General features: G+C 40.1%; 2 protein-coding genes across 2 annotated transcripts; both read left to right on the top strand.

The window, feature by feature from the left end:
• Nucleotides 1-958: 958 nt before the first annotated feature.
• Nucleotides 959-3241, top strand: LOC148728118 (D(1)-like dopamine receptor). Its single transcript, XM_088725558.1, has one exon. The coding sequence runs from the start codon at nucleotides 1269-1271 to the stop codon at nucleotides 2220-2222; it is 954 nt and encodes a 317-aa protein (XP_088581684.1). The 5' UTR covers nucleotides 959-1268; the 3' UTR covers nucleotides 2223-3241.
• A 550-nt stretch (nucleotides 3242-3791) lies between these two features.
• Nucleotides 3792-22620, top strand: LOC111328008 (putative ATP-dependent RNA helicase DHX57). The gene is made up of 24 exons (XM_088724662.1): nucleotides 3792-5312; nucleotides 6223-6344; nucleotides 7947-8142; nucleotides 8574-8698; nucleotides 9514-9647; nucleotides 10010-10064; nucleotides 10715-10914; nucleotides 12769-12875; nucleotides 13128-13237; nucleotides 13374-13433; nucleotides 13997-14110; nucleotides 15534-15697; nucleotides 16342-16418; nucleotides 16836-16931; nucleotides 17071-17120; nucleotides 17213-17303; nucleotides 17818-17913; nucleotides 18518-18601; nucleotides 18906-19043; nucleotides 19715-19829; nucleotides 20204-20265; nucleotides 20725-20814; nucleotides 21282-21425; nucleotides 21752-22620. Exons 1-24 carry the CDS (start codon nucleotides 3873-3875, stop codon nucleotides 21893-21895), a joined length of 4014 nt encoding a protein of 1337 aa, XP_088580788.1. The 5' UTR covers nucleotides 3792-3872; the 3' UTR covers nucleotides 21896-22620.
• Nucleotides 22621-23001: the final 381 nt, after the last annotated feature.

Below are 23001 nucleotides of genomic sequence, written 5' to 3'. Positions count from 1 at the left end.
TGGACACACTTAATAAACTGAACGGATTTAGTTAGACAAACTGACAAAACCTATCGATACAAGTTTTTGCTTTTCTCAGTTCATGAAATTTGATGAGAAAGCTGAATATTTTTTTTTATCCTTTCTAGCGTTTAAATTTTCTCATCTTTTGCTTTGAAATGACATTTCGATATCGAAAATCAAGGATGTATCGAGCGCAACTTTTCACTGTGTAAATCCATTCGATAGAATTAAGTGTCATTTCGTGGGAAAACATCCCAAGATTGCAGTGAATTAAGAACAGTTGCTCCATTAACATAAATACAATCAAATTGATTCTGTATTCAAAATATAGCTCAAGATTTAATTAAGATCACTTGAAAGTCAGTGGAAGACAGTATCCAACGGCAGGAGGGGGGAGCGACAATCGATAGATAGTGGATTCTTTTTCAGTACGCATTTCCAACTTAAGGGTCACATGGAAATCGGATACTCTAGCCAATTGGTTTATTTTTGTTCCCATGAGTTTGAGATCACCTGCTATATTTTGGCGTTTGACCGTAAAAAGAAATACACGGTATCGTATTTTCGAGTTTTTCTTTTTTCAAAAGAACATTCCTCATGGTAACCAGAACTAGATTTGTAAAGCGATCGATATAATTTTTTTTTTTAATGATATCAACCTTCCCTCGGCTTTGTTAAGAACTTTACCGCCAAATTACAAGTGTCTTTTTTTTGTCCGGAAAAAGGAATCCAGTTTCAGATAATCACCCAGGCATTGTATTAATGCTTTGAGGCATTTGCAGATCTTGACACTTCCTAATTGATGATTGTTTTTTTAAGGAAATTTTGGGAAAATCGGGTCCCAAAATACATCCAGCATTCTTTGATCTCGTTCTCTGTTGTCGGTTGAGCTATAGCCGAGTTTCTGACTTTTGCAATCGATTTTAGCGTATTAATATAGCTTAACACCCTTGAGGATACCAGGCCTGGAAACTTTTTGTCGCAAACCTTCGCCCCCCCCAGCAAACAGTAAGGCAAAATGTCTAACTCTGAAAAGGACAACTGCAAATGACGGCTTGCAAATAAAATTGTCTTCTTTTAATTAATTGGAAACCTGGTTGTGTGACAAGCGTCCGTATTGATTTCAAAACAAAAAGACAAAAAAAAAAATACAATGAAATCAACTTAAGAACGTGCTCTCTGTTGAACTAAAACATTCGCTCACGTGTGGGAATAGAAACACGCATCCTTCAAGTTGCCGACAGAAATCCACTTCTTCCACGAAGATGTATGAGCCTCCAGAGAGCGAGAAAATTGTGCGAGATGCTTTCCTGGTCTGTTTGATATTTTTTATTTTAGTAGGAAACACACTCATCATAATAGCGTACAAGAAAACTCTCAGGCTTCATACAAGCTCGAATGTCTTCATAGTAAGCTTAGCAGTATCGGACTGGCTCGTCGGCGCAATAGCCGTGCCTCTTTATCTTGTAACGCTGAGGGGAGGCTATTCCGCCAACCATTTGCTAACCGTGATGTTCATATCGTTGGATATCTTCAGCGGCACCGCGTCCGTTTTTCATTTGATATCAGTGACGGTGGACAAGTACATCGCCATATCTAAACCTTTCTTGCACCACCGCCTTCCGCTGAAGTCGTACCATTTTACTTTGGGAGTTGTTTGGGTTTTGTCCGTGGTGCTCTCCTCTCTTTATCTCGCCTTAACCCCAGACATTAGCAGAAACTTTCCCCTGTACACTCTCTCGACTGTGTTCCTCTTAGCGCTGTTCGCCATTTCTCTTATAAACACTCTCATTTATAAGATCACCAAGTCCTTGATTCGCGGTACTGTGGAGTCGGTGGTGGAATCGAGCGCAAGTAGAGCCAACGAGCGGATGAAAATTCGACGCGAGGAAAAAACGGCATCGACGCTATTAGCGATCAGTGGTGTGTTCTTTATAACTTGGCTCCCCCACTTGGTGGGCGCATTTGTGTTTACGTACTGTTTCCCCTGCAATTTGGCCCTCGTAGATATAGGGCGTATTGGAGCATGCATCAAGTGCCTACAGTACAGTAACAGCGCCTTAAATCCTTTTGTGTACGCCTTCCGTGATGCCGAGATGAGAAGAGCCATAAGGATTCTAATAGGGTCCTGTCGTAATCAGGGGCGACCCCGCGCAACACCCTCCATTGTCATATCTTTATCACTAACAAAACCAAGATCATTAGGGGTAAAAACTTAGTTATCTGGAATCCCCCACTGCTCGAGAGAATTAAAGAAAATGCTTGGTTTCCATACAAACAAGGATTAGGACTGATTCAATTGATGACAATTGTATCGATTGTTCGGGTCATTGCTGAGTTTTTAGTGAGGTTTTGGAACAATGGGGGCGATTCTATGGAAACAAGGCTTAATGTAAAGAAAAGGCTTTTAGTCAGTCAGCTGGAAGCTCCAATCTTTATGAAGCACAAACGCTTTGCTGGCCACTCTCTACCAAAGCGAACATCGTGGTAAAAAATGAAAAAGGAATGATAAAGAATGTCCTTCAAGCTGTAAAAAGGCTCATAAAAAAAAAAAAAACCACCAAGTCTTCTGTGGGTCTTACGTGTATGGGCTGTGACTGGACTCACTATCGAAGCACGAAGTAGCTCATAAATTCGCGCGGAACGCGTGCGTTCGTCATGAATTGAGCTCGGTTAAAGAGGTTTGATTATATCAGAGTTTTGACTTAAAAACTTGAGCGTAGGGTTTCAGTACTTAGCTGAATGGTTGTTTGAGATTCCGTTGGTCTCAAAGTCAAGACCACATATGTAAAGAAAACCTTTTTTTTACTACTAAAGGCTAAACTTTGTCAATTTTTACGCCTCACGGCTAAATGCTTTGGCCTTTTCAGAGCCACCCTCTTTTGCTAGATACAAAAAAACATTACGTAACGGACAGTACTATGATCAACTTTTTCATTCCTTTCTGTTTAAAGTGTATATAAACTGCTATGTAAATGTTGAAACGCAATGAATTACTAATTGATGCGAACAGATAGAGCTATTCATTATTTGAAAAATATTCGTAAGAATTTATAGTTTGCGTGTGCTTGCGCGTCAGTCATCATGTGTGAGTTTCGTATGTATTCTGAGAAGCAGAGCTGTGCGAGAGATCATACGTAAAATTCTATCTTCAGAATGTTGTTGACTTTTTGAGAGGTCTGCCATGGTTATGATCTATAATGCACATGTATATAAATGGAAAGTAAACGATACTTTGTCTTAATAAATGATGCCTCTTTGCGAAGGAACCCGCTTAACATCTTTGGAGAACAAATGATTCATTTTGATTTCTGTGAATGAGTACCTCAACAAAATTTCAGATTGTGCTTTAAGCGAATAATTCGCATTGAAGCATGCATGCAATTACGTACAAAATGGCTGATATTTCTCAGCCCATTTCTCCCTATTCTTGAAGTCAAATTAAAGCGCTAATTGCATATTCAATTTATAGCTAATTTACTCATCTTCGTGTGTAATTTTTGAATATTTGCCCAACACGCATTACGTTAAATTTATTCTTCACAGCCACAGAATTCTTTCATTACGTGATTTGCTTGAATTCTTGATTTTAATTACGGCGTCTGTAGCTTCTTGACTCCTTTGTTGTTCTTGTTAACTGAGTTTCGAAAGCCCTACTCAAAATACTTAAAATTCAACGAGCCTTGAAAAGACACCTACCGCAATGGGTATCACGGCTCTGGGAACTAACTAGCTCTCTTGAAACGCAGAAAGATCCTGGGAACTAAGATAAGCAACGCCTGGTGAATTTTTGACACGAGGGACGAAAGAAAGAAAGTCTGTACTCAGCTGCGCTAGAGTCGGTACTCGAGTACATTTAGAATTTTAGAATGAATCGCGGACGTGGTGGGTTTCGAAGACCGAATCGAGGGGGAGGACGTCACAATGTGAAGCCTCGCCCTGCAAATCGTACCGTTCTTTCGTCAGGATTAGAAGGACGAGAGGACTTAGAAGACGACAAAGACTGTGATGAACAATTCAATCTGAATGAGGCTGATGGTGGTGATGTGAGCAAACATCGCAATCCTTTGCTGGTCAAAGAGAGTCAAGTGATGCCGAAAAATAAACGGAGATCGAAGGCTCCGATTCAAAAACTTCAAATGAGCACCGAAAACCGAGAGATGATTGAAGAGGTTATGCGTGACCTGCAACTTTCTCGAAGCAACCACGAGGACCACAAAGGTCTGGTTTCCAGTGCCAAACAGGTGAGGATCAATGAGGCTTACTGGAAGAAAGTTGGGGATCAAAAACTCGTGATTGAGGGTGGTGTCAACAATGCTGCAGATCGCGACGGCGAATTACAAATTGACGAAGAAATTTATAGTTCTTATGCGGTGAAAAAATTGCACCAGTGCGGCTTTGAAAAAATCAGATGTATTGAAGCTCTTAAGGAGAGCGAAGGTGATCTAGGAGCAGCTCTGGAGTCGTTAATTTGCACTTGTTGTGGACTAAGTTGTCTTGGAAAGACAAATCCAGATTATAGCGAAGAAAAGTTCCAAGAAGCGTCTTCTCAAAGACAAGAAGAAGCAATGGCTCTTGAATCAATTTACGATGATGCCTTTACAGAGGTTATTGCAGACAGTGTGTGGACAATAAAATTATCGTTGCCCTTTCTACTTGATAAATTTAAACATGAGAGCAGAAAGGAAAATGTGCTAAAAAGTAAGGCAGGCAGGAAGGCAGAGACTTTGGATAATATTTGTAGATTTTTTTTACAAGGTTATTGCAAATTTGGCGATAAATGCAGACTTAAACATATTGTGTATGAGCAAGGAACAAGCTCAAAAGAAGCGAGAAATGAATTGGAGAGGAAGGAGAAAAGTTCTGAGTGTGAAGATCTGTCATTTCCATTTCATCTGGAAGTGAGATTTTGCAAGGGATCTCTTTACCCTTTTGAACCTCCAATGGTTGTATTTTACTCCACACATGAATCGATTCCATCTTCAGGCTGTCTCAATGTCACATTAAGGTTGAACAGAGAAGCCAAGGAGTTATGTGATGCTGAGAGCCCAATGGTGTTTTGCCTTGCCAGTCTTCTAGAGAATGAGGATGAAATCCTTGCTTGCTTTAACATGCCACTTTCTGAGTATAGTTTGCCTATAAAGAAAAGTATTTCCACTCATTCTGCCGGTGAACATCACAGAGATGTTCCCCCAAGGAGAAAAGTGGCTGATAAGAAATCAGAAACAACACAACCAAAGACATCCTCAGACAAGGTCAGCATCCATCAAAAAAGTAGGAAACTAAAAGAACAGTTTCAGCGATTGCAGGTAATGTCAAACTTTTCTCAAATTAGGAGAATGTTTCTATTAGCCTTATGTAACTAACTCTTTAACTCCCAGAAGTGATTAACATGTAACTTCTCCCCATAATATCTTTACATTATCATACAAACAGGTAATGAGAATGCTCAAACTTATCATGTGGGAATTGTTTCCTTGATTGAACACCAAATTCTTGTAATCAATTTACAATGAAATATGTTGCAACTTGAAGGGAGAATTAACAACCAGATCTTGGGAGTTTAAGGGAGTAAATCCCTGGTAATTCTAATTGATATACCCCACATGTAAATGTATACTTTCGGGTCAAAGATGACAACATGATGACATTGGAGCTCTAGATAATAGCTAGGCAAGTACTTTAGATTGCTAAAAATCCCTAAGGAATTTGAAATAACCTATTGTGAGAGAATCCATTAGAAATTTTGGATGAATCAGCTCCTCAAACATCCAATCTCTCACCCTCTTGCCCAGTCCCCATCTTTTGGTCGCTGTAAATTTCTTTACCCACCCAACTAGATACTGTAAGTGGACTGCTACATTCATTTGATGAGTTGTAAGGTGCATCCACATGCACTGATAATTGCAAGGGCGTAGCCAAGGGGGGGTCCTGGGGTGCCCGTGACCCCCCCTTGGTAGGTCTTCTTTAGAACAAACAACCTACAATATTCAGGTGGCGAAAACGCCATGTCAATATCTTGGCCGTAAAAGCCATTGATATGGGCCTTCATGCCGCGATAATACGACTGAGCCCACTGATACATGCGGAAGAGCAGCAGTGTAAATGGTGAGTAGCCTCTGTGACCCCTCCCTCTGAAAAATCCTGGCTACACCCCTGAATTGTATCATACAAGTCTAAGTTAACATTTTTAATTCCTTTATTTATTTTTATCTGAAGTCAGTTGCAGCTTATCAGTCAATGCTGAAGGAAAGGAGCAAACTTCCTGCATGGCAGTCACAACAGAACATTATAGAAAAACTCCAGGAGCATCAGGTTCTTGTTATCAGTGGAATGACAGGGTAATAACCATATTGTATCAACTAGACCTCAAGGACCCTAATTTGCGAAAAAAGGTGAAGTCTGTACTTGAGCTAAGTGGCTTAGCCAGCCAGAGATTATCCTGGTCTCTGCAGCATGAAGCATCTAAAGGTATTGCTACCCACCCCCTGATGAAATGCTAGTCCCCTCCTGATGGGATGCTAGTCCCCCCACGATGGGATATAAGTCCATCACAGGTTGTCCATGGCCATTTTATCAGCTTTCCCTGACTGTTAGCCTTTACCTGTTTCTACTCCTCCCGGTTAGCTCAATGGATAGAGTGCTTCTGGGGTGCATCCAGGGGTGGTTTGGGTGGTTTGGTTGAACCCCCTAAATTTTCCTCAGAACACTGGAAATCATATGTTTCTGAAGACCTAATTTTCAAAATCTTGGACCCCTCAGAAGGGGAACAATTCTCCAAACCCCCCTCTGAACCTGGATCCGCCCCAGTGCTGGACTGTTGTGCAGGAGGTTGAGGGTTCAAGCCCCGGCCAGACCAACACTCAGGGTCTTAAGATAATTGAGAAGAATTTGCTGCCTTTCTATAACATCAAGAAATGGTTAGATATTCTAGTCTTCTCGGATAGGGACGAATAAATGTAGGTCCCGTCTCCTGCAGGGTTGGGGTAGGAGATGTTAATTTCCCACACACGAGATTACTGTGTGATGGATGTCCTCCCTAGGGTGGGATGGGTGGGTTGGTGAAGCTATTAAATTAAATTAAATTAAATTACTCCTGGGTGGAAGGAGGTATTGTGAAAATAAAGTGAATGCTAGTCTCCTCCCCTGATGTAATGCTGGTCCATGGCAGGTTACCTGCAGACATTTCATCAACCTTCTTTGGCAGTTAACTTGTAGCCATTTCTACTCCTGTGGAGGTGCGGTGGCCTCATGGTTGGTGCGCTTGACTCCAAATCGAGTGGTCCTGGTTTGAGCCCCGGCCGGGGACATTGTACTGTGTTCTTAGGCAAGACACTTTACTCTCACAGTGCCTCTCTCCACACATGTGTTTAAATGGGTACCGGTAATTTAATGCTGGGGGTAACCCTGGGATGGACTAGCATCCAATCCAAGGGGGAGTAGAAATACTCCTAGTCGCTTCATGCTACAGAAACCGGAGTTGAGCAGTGGCCAAATGGGCCACTAGGCTCATAAACAGACTTTACCTTTACCATTTCTAGTCCTGGGTGGAGAAAGACACCGTGAGAGTTAAGTGTCTTGTCAAAGAACATAACACAGTGAAAGGGCAATATCTTGCACCCAGACCCCCTCTCCTGGAGTGGAGTGCGGTAACTGTTAAGCTGCTACACAGCCACTCTAAGCTGCATGGCAATTTGTTAAATTTTTGGCAACTGAAGTTGCAGACTCAGGAAGTTGCATGGTAATGCATCAAGCAGTAAAATCCAAAGGTGCTCCATCTTGAGGGGGACTCACATTTTTTTTCTATATCAGAAGTTTGTGACAAAAGGAAGAACATCTTTCTCTATTATCTGTATTTTGATATTTCGATTGATAAAGTTTTACTGGATTTAGGTTTCAGACTTCAAACTCATCATCTCATTGTTTTTTTGTTTTTTTTTAAGTTGTGGGAAGACGACTCAGATTCCTCAGTTCATCCTGGACAGCCATCTCGCCGCAGGACGTGGAGGTGAATGCTTCATTATCTGTACACAGCCTCGTCGCATCTCGGCCATGTCTGTTGCAGAAAGAGTGTCCAGTGAGAGAGTAGACAAGATTGGACAGTCAGTTGGTTATCAAGTCAGGCTGGAAAATAAACAGGTAAAGACATGTGTGTACTAAACCGCCTTTACAATTTAACTTGGATGTACAGATATGAATTATTTATAAGATCAAGATAACAACTTCTTACCTGATAGGTTTAAAATAAAATATTTTCATTTACCTTCTGCTGGGTAGTGTATGGATATTATAAAAAAAAGAGTTACATGTTAATCACTTCTGGGAGTAAAAGTGTGAAGAACATACTAAGCTTTGGACTTTCATTCTAAAGCCTCCATGAACTAAGATGTACATATGTAGGAGAGGAATAAAAAAATTGGAGTAAAAAAAAGATTCTAAAAAATTAGAATAAAAAATTGAAAGGTTATGCATACAATTTTAAGATTTTTTTTTCATGAGAGAATGCCCTTTTCTGTAAATACAAATATTTCACTCTGGTTGTTCTGATATTTTTAATTGTTATCTTTCAGTCCTCGGAAACACGGTTGCTGTACTGCACTACTGGGATCCTTCTGCGGCGCTTAGAGGGTGAATCCACTTTGCCGGGGGTGAGTCATATTATTGTGGATGAAGTTCATGAAAGAACAGAGGAAGGGTGAGCTATTTATGTGACATGTTTATTTATTTATCAGTTATAGATAATTTGGTAGGCAGCATAGCCTATTGAAAATCTAAACATTTTAACTGAAATGTTACTGAATGAAAAGCTACCCAGTCAAGTTTGAGAGTTTTCAGCGGAAAAGTGTCCAAATTGGAGCCTTGCAAGAGTTGCAAAAATTCCATACAAACCCTTAATTTTTTGCCCTGTCTACCCAATCCATACAAACTCCCTATTTTAGGTGATATTTGAAAAGCTGTCATTTTGTCATTTTCCTCCTTTACATACTTCTGTTCTTGCTTAAGACTCTCAAATTTAGTTGATCTTTCATTTGAATATCTAAATTTTTCAAACAAACGGAAAAGAACACTCTTTCCCAGTCCTCTCGCGTTTCTGCAATGGGCTATTGTGGATGGGATATTTGATACCTTAATGATACTGATAAACAGCAGTGAGAACACTGGAAACATTTTATAATTAAGGTGATGAAAAATTAGCTTGTGTTGCCATCACAACTTAGTGCCATTTTTTTTTTTTTTTTTTGGTCTCCTCCATATCGACAAGCAGCAACAGTTGTCTGGTAATAAATTAACAGATTACAAGCAGGTCATTGGCCAGAAATTACAGTTAACTGTAAATATTACAATGAACTGCTGAGTAATACATCACTAGTCATTCATTGTAAGAGAGTTTATTTATCATATCTGGTGTGTTGATGTTGTAAATAAAAATAAATTAACAACAGGATAAAAATGGTTTTTGATGATAATACTTGTGCACTAAAAGAGACAATTTTCTGTTTAAATTTTCAGTGATTTTTTGATGATGGTTCTGAAAGACCTGGTGACTGTTCGAGCCGACATCCGTGTGATACTAATGAGTGCTACATTGAATGCTCAGCTTTTCTCAGGGTACTTCTATGATGCTCCCGTTATTCACATACCAGGTACTGTTGTTTCTTCCTCCTTACCATGGATGCTCTTTTCAGGGAAATCAACAAACAAATAAATATTTCTTCTAGGGTTTATCTTAGGGTTTAGAGGCTTGATGAGATTTGATGTATTTGATTCCATTTTAGTGTAATCATATGAGGATTTTTTTAATTACTTGAGGTTTTCTAGATACTTCAACTGGAAAATTTATTTAGCAAAAATTTTTTTCTGTATTTGATAAAATGATCAGGGGAGTATTTCTATGCAAGTTATCAAGGCTGGATGCAAATGATTTTGGGTGTTCAGTTACAATCAATAATTTTTTTAGGCTTTTTAGAAAATTACTTTTTTAAAATGTTGAAATTGCTGCTTCCAGGTCGGACTTTTCCTGTTGTTGAGTTCTTTCTGGAGGATTCTATAGACTTGACAAAGTGGGTATAACATTTTTGTTGTTAGTACAGAAAATGTTAACTTACAACAGGAAAATGTGTATCTACTGTGTACATGTTTGCCACATTACAAAATACCAAGTTTTTATACTTGCCAATGATTTACTAAGGGCATCACATGATCAAATATTCTCCAGGTCAAACTTGGAACTATCTGGTAGTATTTCCTGAGTTTTTTACAGTTTTCAAACTTTAGGTCCAATAGATAGAAGTCCTTGTTTAAAATTTAATGTTGATTCAAGATAGGAGAACATTTCACTGTTGTTAGCAAATAAGAACTCTGAAAAGTCAATGTCACAAATAATAAATAAGAAAAAAAGTTTTTGACGAAAAGCTGTCGGTAATTGCTAATTCCCCTGTGCTTCAACAAAATATTTGATGAATGGTTACTAAATTAAAGAGAAACATTTTGTGTGTTGGGACTAAAAATACTATATATTCTAGAGTTATTGTGCAAACAGTTTATTATGTTTTTATTGAAATGCTACATCTTGGTCCAATTTTCAGTTTTTGATGAAGGAAAGTTTTTTTCCTTTGTTTAATTAAACAATACTACAAGACATCAATTAGACAATTATTGATATTATTTTTTAACCAATCTTTTAATTTAAGACTTTCTCTCTTTGTTTCAGGTTTCAAGTTGATCCCAGTTCACCCTATGCAAAGCCTTTGAAAAGTTCCAATGTCCCCAGTGCAGCTGGTAAAAAGGGACAGTTAAACCGAGACATTCAAAACATACAAGACTCTGTGACATCTACTGACTTCAAACCACCTGATGACAAGCTTGATGACCAGAACTTAACAGAAGATCAGATGGCCTGGAGATATTCCAGTAAGTGAAGAATATCAAGGAGTCATCACAATGTTTAGTTTTCAATTTGAAGTTTGATTACATTTACTCTGAGAATCAGAACAAAAATGATATTTTGGGGGTCTTCTGCAAGTTATAGAAGGGTGATTCACTAAACAGGTTATTTCTTAACCTTTTACATCCAACATACTGTTCTCCATACCGTCCGTCCTCCATATGTTTCCCAAGGTACTGATGGGGAACATTTGATGAACCATTTCACTCCCGATATCTTGAAAGTAACTCCCCTTCCTGTTTGCCATGTACAATTCTTAGGGAATTAGTTCAGAGAATTTGGTACCAGATCAACTAGTTATCTCTTAATTGATATTTTTCTTTATTCTCATCACTTGTCTGATAGATATTGTATTAATATAGTAAGGAGAAACTCTGTCCTGGTCACTCACAGGAGTGAAGGGGTTTTAAACAATTAAGAGCTTCTTTAGTTGGTGATCATTTTCCTTTATTCTTGTAACATTGATGTATGATTCAAGGGTGACATTGTAAGGAGAAATTAGATGCTAGTCACTTGAAGAGTTAAGGAGAATAGTCCATTTTACAGTTGTGTGCTTGGTTGCCAAACCTTTGAATGGGAGTGAGGCTAGGGTTGACCTTGTTATGATACAAACCTTGCTGCCTTTCAAATGTAAATCACTTTGTTATCATGCTAAGTAGATACAGGTCTCTATCACAACAAGGTCACCTTCAGCCTCACTCTGAATCAAAGGCTTGGCAACTAAGTACACAACTGTAAAATGGCCTATTGGCCCATAGCTTCTTGATGTACTCATCCAATTACAACAATTACAATTTATCACTTATAGAGCGCTATTTACAATGACAGATCAACAGCGCTTTACAATCAATCCTAACCCGCCCATCCCACCCCAGGGGAGGACATCCATCACACAGTAATCTCGTGCGTGGGAAATTAACGTCTCCTACCCCTAACCCTGTAGGAGACGGGACCTCCATTTATTCGTCCCTATCCGAGAAGACTAGAATATCTAACCATTTCTTGATGTTATAGAAAGGTAGCATATTCTTCTCAATTATTTTAAGACCTTGAGTGTTGGTCCGGCCGGGGCTCGAACCCTCGACCTCCCGCACAACAGTCCAGCGCTCTATCCATTGAGCTAACCGGGAGGCGGTTTTCCCTGGGAGGCGGGTATCCCTGGTTTCTTTGGCTTAAAGTGACCTTCAGTAAGTCTACTCTTTGGAGTTCAAGTTCTACATCAGAGGTAGTCTATCCCATGCTCCCCACCTTACAGCATATTGTCTGGTTCTCTAACAGTCAGCCATTACACAGTTGTATTCCTACTAACGATCCATCAACTATTTTTGCACGCGCGCAATTGGTCTAAACGCATCACGTGACCGAATTTCCCCAGCTAAAACTGGGAATATCCAAGGATGTCGCCCAATATTCCTCAATTTTCAAACCTTACATCTGCTACGATAAGTCCTCGTTTAAACTTTAATTCAAGATGAGAGAGCGGTTTACAGTTGTTAAGGACGAAGGGAAATGTTTGTTTGTTCATTAAGTCGTACCACGTACCAGAGAATACTAAAAAAAGACCAAACATCCCACACAGCGAACAGTTATCTGTTCGTAAATATTTTTTCACGCGTATGCGAAATGTATAAAGGATAAAAAACACAAGAGCCTCTATTTTGCGCGAAAATATGCTCGTGTATTTGTCCTGAAAACTGTATCTTGGAACAGATTATGTCCGCAGTCAAATATCCGTGCATATTTTCGCGCTAAATATAGGCTACATTAATGTCTTGCCTTTGAACACAACACAGTGACTTAATTTTTTTCGTTCATTATAGATTACAATAAAAGTACAATTTTGTCTCTTTGCACAATGGATCACAACAAGATTAACTATGATCTGGTAATTGCCATCCTGGAGTGGATTGTTGGAGAGGAACACGAGGTAACAATGTGTGTCTGTCTTTGGATGCGTTGCTGGGGGTATTAAACAATAATATGGTGTTATCAACTGAGTTGATGAAGTAAATTGACCACGGAAGGGCTAAAACTCGAAAGACAGCTTTATAAACTCTTCAAGTGTGCCCCCCGACTGTGCCCCCCGTTTGGAAAATTCAAGTTACATCTCTTTAACCTCTACGAATCGTCACTGGATCTGAGTCACCTTAAATTGTTGTTGCTTTTTGTGTTATTGCAGTATCCCAAAACAGGAGCCATTCTGGTGTTTCTGCCTGGCATGGGAGAGATTATGACCTTGCTGGATCAGCTTCAAAATCATAAAAGATTCAGTCCGAAAATCTCTGACAGGTACAAAACTTGAAAGTGTAATTATTTCGTATCCCTTGTGGGAGAAATTGTGTTCATCAGAAGGATAAGTAAATCAAGGAGCAAGTAAGATATTCAACTTTAATTTTGAACTGTAGCCATTACTCTTTATTTCCAGGTTCAGAATACTCCCACTGCATTCTACACTCTCAAGTGAAGAACAGAGTTTGGTTTTCAAGTGAGTACAAAATGTTCCGTCTCGAATAAGAATCCATGCCATTGTTCCTAGCGGTATACAGGACGCTTGTCAAGTATAAACCTTTAATAAGAGCCTTCTATTCCAAGAGGCTTTCTGTAGCTTTATGCAAAAGCATCGGAGCGCAAAGTCCAAAATCCTTAAGGAGACTGAGATTTTTCCCTTGTCTCGCACTCGTGACAATGAATAACATTTTCCTTTGTTCAACAAACGAGCTCAAGTTTGTCGTCTTCCTCGATTCAATCCTTTTTTAATCAGTGTTGTTTCCTTGTGGTAATATGCACTTATCGACTGAGTGGAAAGACTAGGTGAGCGCCCGAACCGCGTTTTATAAAGTGGCTGCTTCTCCTTTAATGGCCCCGCACGTATTCTCCTCATCCGGGATTTTTAAAATGTTGTTTTTCAAAAAATCGTGCGGGGCCTTATGGGTCATGCGATGCAATAATGTTTTTTCATAAAAAAAGTGGGCGTAGGGCCTATTGGGTCATATGATGCAATTTACGTACTGACAGTAAGAACTGTGTTCCAACAATTACGCATTACAGGAAGCAAAAAGAAGGAGTGCGAAAGATAGTTTTATCCACAAACATCGCCGAGACCTCAGTGACCATAGATGACGTCGTGTTTGTCATTGACTGTGGAAGAATGAAAGAGAACCGGTAAGCTCTGGTATAAAATCGAGACGTTTCCCCTTTTTCGCTAAGCTTCCTTAGAGCGCTTTTCAATGAATTTTCATGAAGTCAAAACTAAGCAATCACATCAGCCAATCAGAAAATAGAGATTTAGAGCTTAAAGTAAACATTGGTTGAGAGTATCATGGAGTGCAATGGTGTATTACCAAAGTGTTCAATGTAAACATTTGTTTTAAAAATTGCTTCGTGAAAACAGAGGAAGTGGAGGAATGGGGGGTCTGTGACTGAATTAGATCATTATTTTCTATCAACTGCGTTATTAATTAACAAATGGTAAACACCACAGCGTACACTATTGAGTTATGGATGCACGCGGGAGGTTGCTAAGCACGAAAGAAGCGTAAGAGTCGCTCGAGGCGACAGCCGAGAGCGACTCTAGCTTCTTGAGTGCTTAGCAAACCTCCCAAGTGCATCCATAACTCAATAGTGTACGCTGTGGTGTTTACCATTTGTTTTATAACATAACATTGATACATTGTAGCTAAAGAGTTCCCGTTTATTTAACAAATCTTACGCGACCAGAAAAAACAAGCGCGCGCGGAAAAATAGTCTTTGCATTTGCTCACGTCAGCAGCGTACACCCATGGGCAAATGGGGAACGCTAAATTGACCAATCAGAGCGCGCGCTTTACTTTGGTTATGTTATAATGTAAATTGGCCACCGTACAAAGCTACTTAAAATTAACTTGAATACAATTCAAATTTGTAAAGGGGGGAAGTTTTAAAGAAACTGTGGTGCTGGCTCTGTGGGAGAGTACAACAAGACACTTTGGTTTTTGTCAACTGAGTTGATAATGTAAGTTGGCGATAGCAAAGAGTTTCAAAGCTGACAGTTTCTTTAGAAACTTGCCCTCTTTATTCATGACTGAATTAAACGAGTTTCAATAATACAATTTCCAGTGAATTCCGCATTAAAAATATGTTAGTTGTTTAAACTCGCTGTAACTTTTAAATCTTCCATAAAATTAAAGCTTTCAAGTCTCTACTTTGGAAAAAACCTAGTAAACAATTCATCTGACGCTTTGTTGTTACACGTGGAGGCGCGGTGGCCTCATGGTTAGTGCGCTCGACTCCGGATCGAGTGGTCTGGGTTCGAGCCCCGGCCGGGACATTGTGTTGTGTTCTTAGGCAAGACACTTTACTCTCACAGTGCCTCTCTTCACCCAGGTGTATAAATGGGTACCGGCAATTTAATGCTGGGGGTAACCCTGCGATGGACTAGCATCCCATTCAGGGGGAGTTGAATACTCCTAGTCGCTTCATGCTACAGAAACCGGAGTTAAGCACCGGCCTAATGGGGCACTAGGCTCGTAAACAGACTTTACTTTTTACTTTACTTTGTTGTTACACAGAAATAATTTGTGGATATTCGATGTCTTGTTGTTTGCAGGTATGACTCTGTAAAGGGGATGGAGAGCCTGGAGGAGGTCTGGGTTTCTCAAGCGAATGCTCGCCAGAGACGAGGAAGAGCGGGCCGAGTTACATCCGGGGTTTGTTTCCACCTGTTTACCAGCCATCGATTTCAACACAAAATGGACGGCCATCAGATTCCGGGTAAAATAAGATTATGAATAAAATAAGATTATGAATAATACAACGCAATCAGCCAATCGTATTAAAATTTTTAATTGTATACCCATTGAGTGTCACAAAACCAAACGCAAAACGTGGAGCAGGAAAAATAGCCAATCAGAACATAGCAATCGTGACAAGCCGAGCCAATGAAAATGCATTTTGGATTAAGCAAACTGGCTAACGCGCAGAAAAGCGCGAGTAGCCCAGTTCATCTGATTGGTTGAAAGGAAGGATGGCGGAAGTTTTGTAGACTAATCAGAGAGTGGTGCAGGGCAAAACCTATGCAATACTGATTACTTTCCACGACCAAATGAAAATTGGTCGTTTGAAAATAATCCAAAACAATTATCTCTAGTTTCTCTAAGAAATGGTATTTTTCCCTGGGTCAAATTAAAAGTGCATCTACGAATAGCTGTACTGTTAGCTCAAAAACATCTGCATCAAATTGAAACTTTTTGTCGTCGCTGACTCTAAACAATGACGATTCAGCGTGGATTTTGGGATCTTTGGCATGTCCGTTACAGTACTGGTAACAAATCAATAAATGTAAAGCTAAATAACGTAACTTCGGTGAACAGTTTTAAACCACCTTACATCCTTCCAAATATTCTTTTCTAATTCAGAAATCCAGCGAGTTCCTTTGGAGAAGCTATGTCTTCGTATTAAAGTATTGACGCTGTTCTTTGGGCGAGAGATTAAGGTTTGTGGGACCTGTATTGTTTAGAGAGAAAACCAAGCTAGCAAAAGATATATTTCTGGATGCCTTCTTTGTGTGTGCTTTCATTTTTCTTGCTTTGCTTTGCTCCCCCCAAGACAAGGGATGTGGTCAGCGGTTAAGTCTGTTGTGTAATATTGCACAAGGTATTTTTTTTCTAGTGACCAAAATGTTATTTCAGGCTACTCTTTTTAAAGTCGCCAAACGATGACTTCGAAAAGAGTAAAGCTTGAAGCCCTGTGAATAATTCACTATGGCTTAGTGGTGGACATCCCACAGCGAAATTTTAACGATCCCTCCCGTGAAACTCAGAGTATTTACTTTTCCCACGCGCGTGACAATAGCCTGACATCTTTCCTTATTTAACCTTTAATGTTACAATATATTTGACCCACATCACAGGATGTTCTTGGTAAACTGCTACAACCACCTTCCGAGGAATCGATCAACGACGCAATCAAACGGCTGCATAACATCGGAGCACTAGATACCGACGAGGTACGTGGTGACATGTCAGTATGGCGTATACCACCCCCAGGGTTTGTAAAATAAGTGAGGTCCCCAGTCTAGCCTTCCCGTTTGTATTTCAAAGTATTTGAAAAAAGTGAACATGAAAAGGTGTACTCTTTGTTTTCAGAATCTCACTTCTCTCGGTTATCACTTAGCAGCTCTGCCTGTTGATGTTCGGTGAGTTTATACCACCAAGGCATTTTTCTGCACCTTTGGAAACAAGCAGCAAACGTTTATCGATTCTCAATAATTCAAATTTTGTGTTATAGGATTGGTAAGCTTATGTTGCTTGGTGCAATTTTCCGGTGTTTGGACCCTGTGCTGACGATCGGAGCCATACTCAGCTATCGGTCTCCTTTTGTAAGTATTTTGATGAACTTTGGGAGAAGAGACGCGGTTACCTAATGGCTAGCGCATTGGACACTGGATCGAGAGGTCTGGGTTCGAAGCTTTTTCTGAGGTGAACGTCTTGCGTTCAAGGACAAGACAATTCACTCTCACAGTGCTTCTCTCAAATCCCCCCCCCCCCCCCCTGGAGTATAATTCGAATACCGGCGAACTGTCAGGAAATCCTATGAACTTCACGGGAGAAGGGGGGGGGAGTAACCATCAATGGACAGGCATCCTATCCAGGGGGAAGCTGAGAACGATACCCTCAGTCGCTAGTCTCCTACCCAGGCCTTCCACAGCCTACATTTAGTTGTAGTTACACAGGCACGAGATCACCCAGTCGCTTCATGCCACAGAAAAGTGGATAACCTTCGCGCCTTTCTTCTTTGCTTGTTTACAGCCATCTTGTTTGGTTGTTTTCATGGCTCCGTAAAGGTTTATTACCAGTTTTTAATAATGCTTAGTTTTCTTTGTACATTGCTAGTCCGCTCCGTTCGACAAAAGAGAAGAAGCAGATAAGAAACGACAAGAGATGGCCATTGGTAACAGCGATCACATGACTCTGCTGAAAAGTTACAGGGTATTTTGAAAGATTTTTCCACCTGCAAGTGGTCTTAGTGTAATGATATGCTCTTATTGACCGAGTGGTAGGTCGGGCGTTAAAACCTAAGTCATGATTGAGAGTCAAATGTTATTCCTCGCCCGGTCTGATCTGATTCAGTCAACAACCATTTCATCACATGACCGCCGCTCTTTCTCTTTCTTCCTTTACTCTCTCTCTCTTGTGGCCTCGCTCCTGTCTTGCGTGGGGTCCCCTACGCAAGGCAGTGCGTATTTTTTTGCAGTTTTTTTAAATCAAAGTACGCGCAGGGCCACTCGGGTCTCGTGACGAATGCAAGTGATTGAACTTGCTTTGAATATGCGCGTACTACGAGCTCGAATTGAAATCGCGAACCAGTATTGCATAACTCGAAGTTCAACAATCACCTAAAAATTCATTGCATTCATTTAGAAATAGCACAATTTAACTGCCTAAATAGAGGCTTTTGGTCAGCACCCGGTTCGAAGAAAGGGAAGCAGAAGAAGAGGTGCGAAATATGAAATCTGCTTGGTTGTTTTGACTGTTCTGTTCGTGGAACGTTCTCCTCAGACCAAAATGAATTAACAAAGATTTTTATTGCCAGGGTTGGCTGGAGACTATGGCAAGTGGAATTTCTGCTGGGCATCACTACTGCCGTACAAACTTTTTGTCCATGAAGACACTTCAGGTGAGCTTAAACAATCCTCTAAGGCCTTTCAGGAAGTTGGAACATACCACAGAGAGTGAGAACTCTAAGTTAAAACAAGAAGAGATCTTAAAGCGCGTGAAAAAGCCAATAACCAATCCTGATTGGTTTTAGTTTTACATCCACTCGGTTGAAAGGGTGGTGCAAGTTTTCTGAACCAATAATGGAGCAGAGGAAAGCAAAATCAATGCAATCCTTTTTTTTTTTTCCTACACTGATTTCAATTTTTTCGTATAGTATCCTTCTATAAGTAGCTCTAAAAGTTTGCTTTTTTTTATCCATGTAGATGATAGCAAGCCTCAAGTGTCAATACGCTGAACTATTGTCAGATATCGGGTTTATCAAAGCGGATCTCACGACTAGACAGATAGGGAGACTGGCGCCGAGAACTGGAGACGGAGTGTTAGCTGCAACAGGTGACGAGGTATGTCACTGGAGCGGGTTAGTTGTCTTAAAACTGGTACTAGCGAGGGATAGGGTCGGGATCCTGGTCCCCATGGTTTTTGGCATGGTGTTCTTTGGCAGTGTCTCCCCCTACTTAGGTTTGTCAGTAAGCTCGGGTTGTAGAGCTGGACTAATGCTCAGGGTCTTGAAACAGAAGAGAATTTGCTACCTTCGCTATGACATATGTAAATGGTCTCCGTCTCTTGCATCCTCTCCGTAGTAGGGGACGTTAAAGATACCACACACCTCTCGCAAAGAATAGAGAACGTGGCTCCCGGTGTTGTGGTCTGGCTTTGTTTTCAAAAATGTCCAAAATTGGGCGCACCAGCAAAATGTCCTCTCAAAATTGTAAACTTCTCACAGCAGTCTGATCAAAGTTCCTCGCTAAGTCTTGTAAAGCGCTTCAGAGCGTGGTAATAGGAATAATGCGCTGTATAATAATTTTACTTCATCAATGGTAAAGGCGAATCTAATAAAATCCCATGAAGAGAAGTCGCGGTACTCCTAATCGCTTCATGCTATCGACACTGGGTTAAGTTCTGGCGCCGTGGCCCACTTGGCTTGCTTTGCAAGATTTCTTCTTTACCTTACAACCTCCAAGAACAGGACCAGGTGTTCTTGCTAACTTCGCTCTCTTACTTACCTCGTTAGGTCAACGTGAACTCGAAGAATCAGAAATTAGTTTTGGGAGTTGTCTGCGCCGCTTTGTTCCCGAACATCGTTCAAGTTGTCAAACCAGACGTGAAATACAAGGCGTCTGTTGCAGGTGAGTAAATAGTCAAGGACGCTGGCTATTCTACCCATGCCTTCATGTGGGTTACACACGAGCCGCTTTAACGTGTCGTGTTTTAGTGGTCACCAACATGAAGAAATTTTTTCAAGCTCATCGACAGTCAAACGTCGTCTAATTACTAAAAACAGGTACAAACACGCTTCTGACAAACAGGATCGACAAAAAAAAATCCAGAAAAACGTTCCAAGGTAAGGGATAGCTCAAGCCTAAAGTAACCTTGCGGAAACGAATGATAAGTTTATTCAATGGACCGCGGTACATTTACGCCTTTGATTTGTAAGGGCCGGGTTACCACAAGAGAATTTTCAAAAACAGAATGCATTTTGGGTTGTTTGTTTCTCCAACAGGGGCTATCCCTGTGGATTCCAAAGCAGCTGAACTGAAGTTTTGGACGAAGAATGACGGCCAGGTTAGCGAGTAGAATAGATATCTTGTAGTATGATCGTCTTAGTGAGTGTTCCTGAAAAGAACTGGCTGCGTTTTGACAACCTACGCAGAAGGTCATTATCAGAGTGACCAGGACAGAATTTCTCCTTACAATATTAGTACAATATCAAGCAGAAAAGGGATGAGAATTAAGAAAAATATCAGTTTTGGATTAGTTTCTTCAAACTAACATTACAAGAATTGTATGGTATACAGAAAGGAGAATTGCTATCGAGATCTTGGGAGGGAAAGGGTTAATTATAAAGACTAGTAAGCGGCTAGGTGAGTTTTGTCGTAATGTTATCAGCTCGAAGACTTATGTAGCGAGAGGCAGTTTGCATTGGTCAGTTTCGATCCGTGGTTCGCTTCCCTCTATATAACGGTGTATCCTTAGAATCAGATTAAAAAGATGGTTAAGAGTAAATCGCTCTTTCTTCTACAGGTGTTTATTCATCCCAAATCGGTAAATTTTCAAGTGAACTCTTTCGACAGTCCATATCTCGTGTACCACGAAAAAGTCAAGACATCCAAGGTAAACATGTTCATTGGTAAATTTAGAGTTTCAGGTTTTTGTTTCAACGTCTCTTGGTTTTGTTGCGTCTCTTATAGAAATCAGAGGCTTTGCTAGGGTTTTTCAAAGGGTGGGTTGTCGCAGTTACGAATTTTCGCGCGTCATACACCATCTGGTTTATACCGCTGGTCTATCTTGTGTATCAGCGGGCTTGTATTCATGCGGCAGTAGGTGAGTATCTAGCTCAGGAAAAGATTCTTGCTGCACAAATTCTTCGAATAAGCGCGTTCCACCAACTTTAAGACAAGTTCTCCCAATCAGAGGTATTATCCATTCAGAGTGGAATCCTATCCTAGTAGAGCAGTAATTTTACTCGTCGTTCGAATGGCCCAGAGGTTCTAAGAATTTAAATTTTTTCTTTAGTCAGTGGTGACAGCTGCATCTGAATTAAACCTGACTTACGTTTGACATGTGCGAGATTTTTTCAGGTTTACATCCGAGACTGCAGTATGGTGTCAGAATATTCCTTACTTCTCTTCTGTGGAGACAATTTGTCTGTCAATCTAGAAAGAGGTGTTTTCGTCATCTCTATTGACGATGGCTGGATCCGTTTTTCTGCATCTTCGCACGAGGTTGGTAGCCACTTAAAATAATGTGTTGCAATTTTGGACTCATGTTTGAGACATATTGCATTAACCGGTAACTAGCATCTAATTTCTCCTTACAATATCACCCCGGATTCAAACATTAAGGTCAGGAGAATAAAGGAAATGATCACCAATTGAAGAAGCTCTTGATTGTTAAACATATTCTCCTTGTCGGCACCTTAGGGAATTTATAGAGAACAGTGTGGAGAATATGCATTTTGATGTTAGGGTTTTAAAGGGCTAAGTGGTGATTTTCTTTCAAGGTAATCTGTTTATGTTTCTTTCTGCTTCCCTTTTTTGTTTTCCTCCAGGTTGCAACACTTGTGCAAGACTTGAGGAAAGAGCTTGACCGGATACTGGAAAACAAAATAGAGAATCCTTCTTTTGATCTGACGAGTTGCAAAAGGGCAAGCAGAATTATTGACGCCATCGTTCGTTTGATTTCAACTCAGTAATGAAAGGCACTAAATGAAATGAGGAATGTCGTACGAGGCCGCCAAATTTTTCGGTAACCTTCCCGTCACAACCTGGGTGAATAAACTCGAAATTCTGGGTTATTGAACAATTTTGACCGGTTTAACAGGTTACGTTTTACATGTAGGTTTCAAATCCCAATTTGATAACGATAAGTCCCTTCGTTTCGGCGAAGTGTGTCGCGCTTGTAAAAAACAAAATCAGCGAAAAAAAAAAAAAAATGACGTTAATGCGCCTCACGGAACTGTCGCACTCCCAGAGTTTCGCACCTAATTTCGGCTTATTTTCATATATGAAATAATGTACTTAGAATATCACTGGGGATATTTTAACTGAATTTATTATTTCTAATGACATGCTAAGCAAGCAGACTGAAAAATTTACTTGAAATTGATCAGTTTAACTCTAGAATTGCAACATACAATGAGATGTGAAATTAAAAGAATACGGCAATATCTTCAAAACGGTTACTTCACTCACTCCCACCGTCGACACAACAAAACTCGTGCAGCATAGCTAAAATGACGATTTTTTTTGTTACTCTTTTCAGCTTTTCATCAAGTTTTGAATGGTTCCTCTTGCTATTTTCCGTGAACTGTTATTTTTCAGTGTCGATACTCAGCTTATGCTTAATATTATTTCTTTATTCACGAATAAACAAAAGCTGAGTCATACGGATTTTTCGGCAAACACCCACTCAAATATTTATACAGTGTCCTCTTACTTCCCTTAGTTCAAGTAGTAGCATTTTTAGTTCACTGTGAATCACTGAGCGGCGTCTGAAACGGTCTGAGCCAGGGTCTGGGGTGCACCGGAACCGGAAGTCACATTGTAGGCTATGTAGAGTCTAATACTAGTGTGGATGATAACATGAACCACATGTTTATTTGAATTTCATTGTGGATCTGTTGCGTTCTTTCTTGTACCAACGGCTTCTAATCAAAAAATGTAATTTTTGGACTTTTTGCAATTTTTTCAAAGAGCATAATTTAAAAAAAAGGGGGCATAATTTGGAAAAAAGAGCATAATTTTAGCATAATTTCGCCAAAAAAAAAAGCAATGCTACGAGCATAATATGCTACTTTTA

This window comes from Stylophora pistillata, chromosome 6, assembly GCF_964205215.1.
Source record: "Stylophora pistillata chromosome 6, jaStyPist1.2, whole genome shotgun sequence".
In the NCBI taxonomy this organism is placed as follows: Eukaryota; Metazoa; Cnidaria; class Anthozoa; order Scleractinia; family Pocilloporidae; genus Stylophora; species Stylophora pistillata.
The sequence above is the reverse complement of the archived record's forward strand: the minus strand, read 5'-3'. Positions and strand labels throughout refer to the sequence as shown.

Coding starts and splice junctions, on each gene's coding strand:
- LOC148728118 (XM_088725558.1), top strand. CDS start 1,269: ATGTATGAGCCTCCAGAGAGCGAGAAAATTGTGCGAGATGCTTTCCTG.
- LOC111328008 (XM_088724662.1), top strand. CDS start 3,873: ATGAATCGCGGACGTGGTGGGTTTCGAAGACCGAATCGAGGGGGAGGA. Junction 13,434..13,996: donor GAACAGAGTTTGGTTTTCAA/GTGAGTACAAAA, acceptor TACGCATTACAG/GAAGCAAAAAGAAGGAGTGC. Junction 17,914..18,517: donor CTCTGCTGAAAAGTTACAGG/GTATTTTGAAAG, acceptor TTTTATTGCCAG/GGTTGGCTGGAGACTATGGC.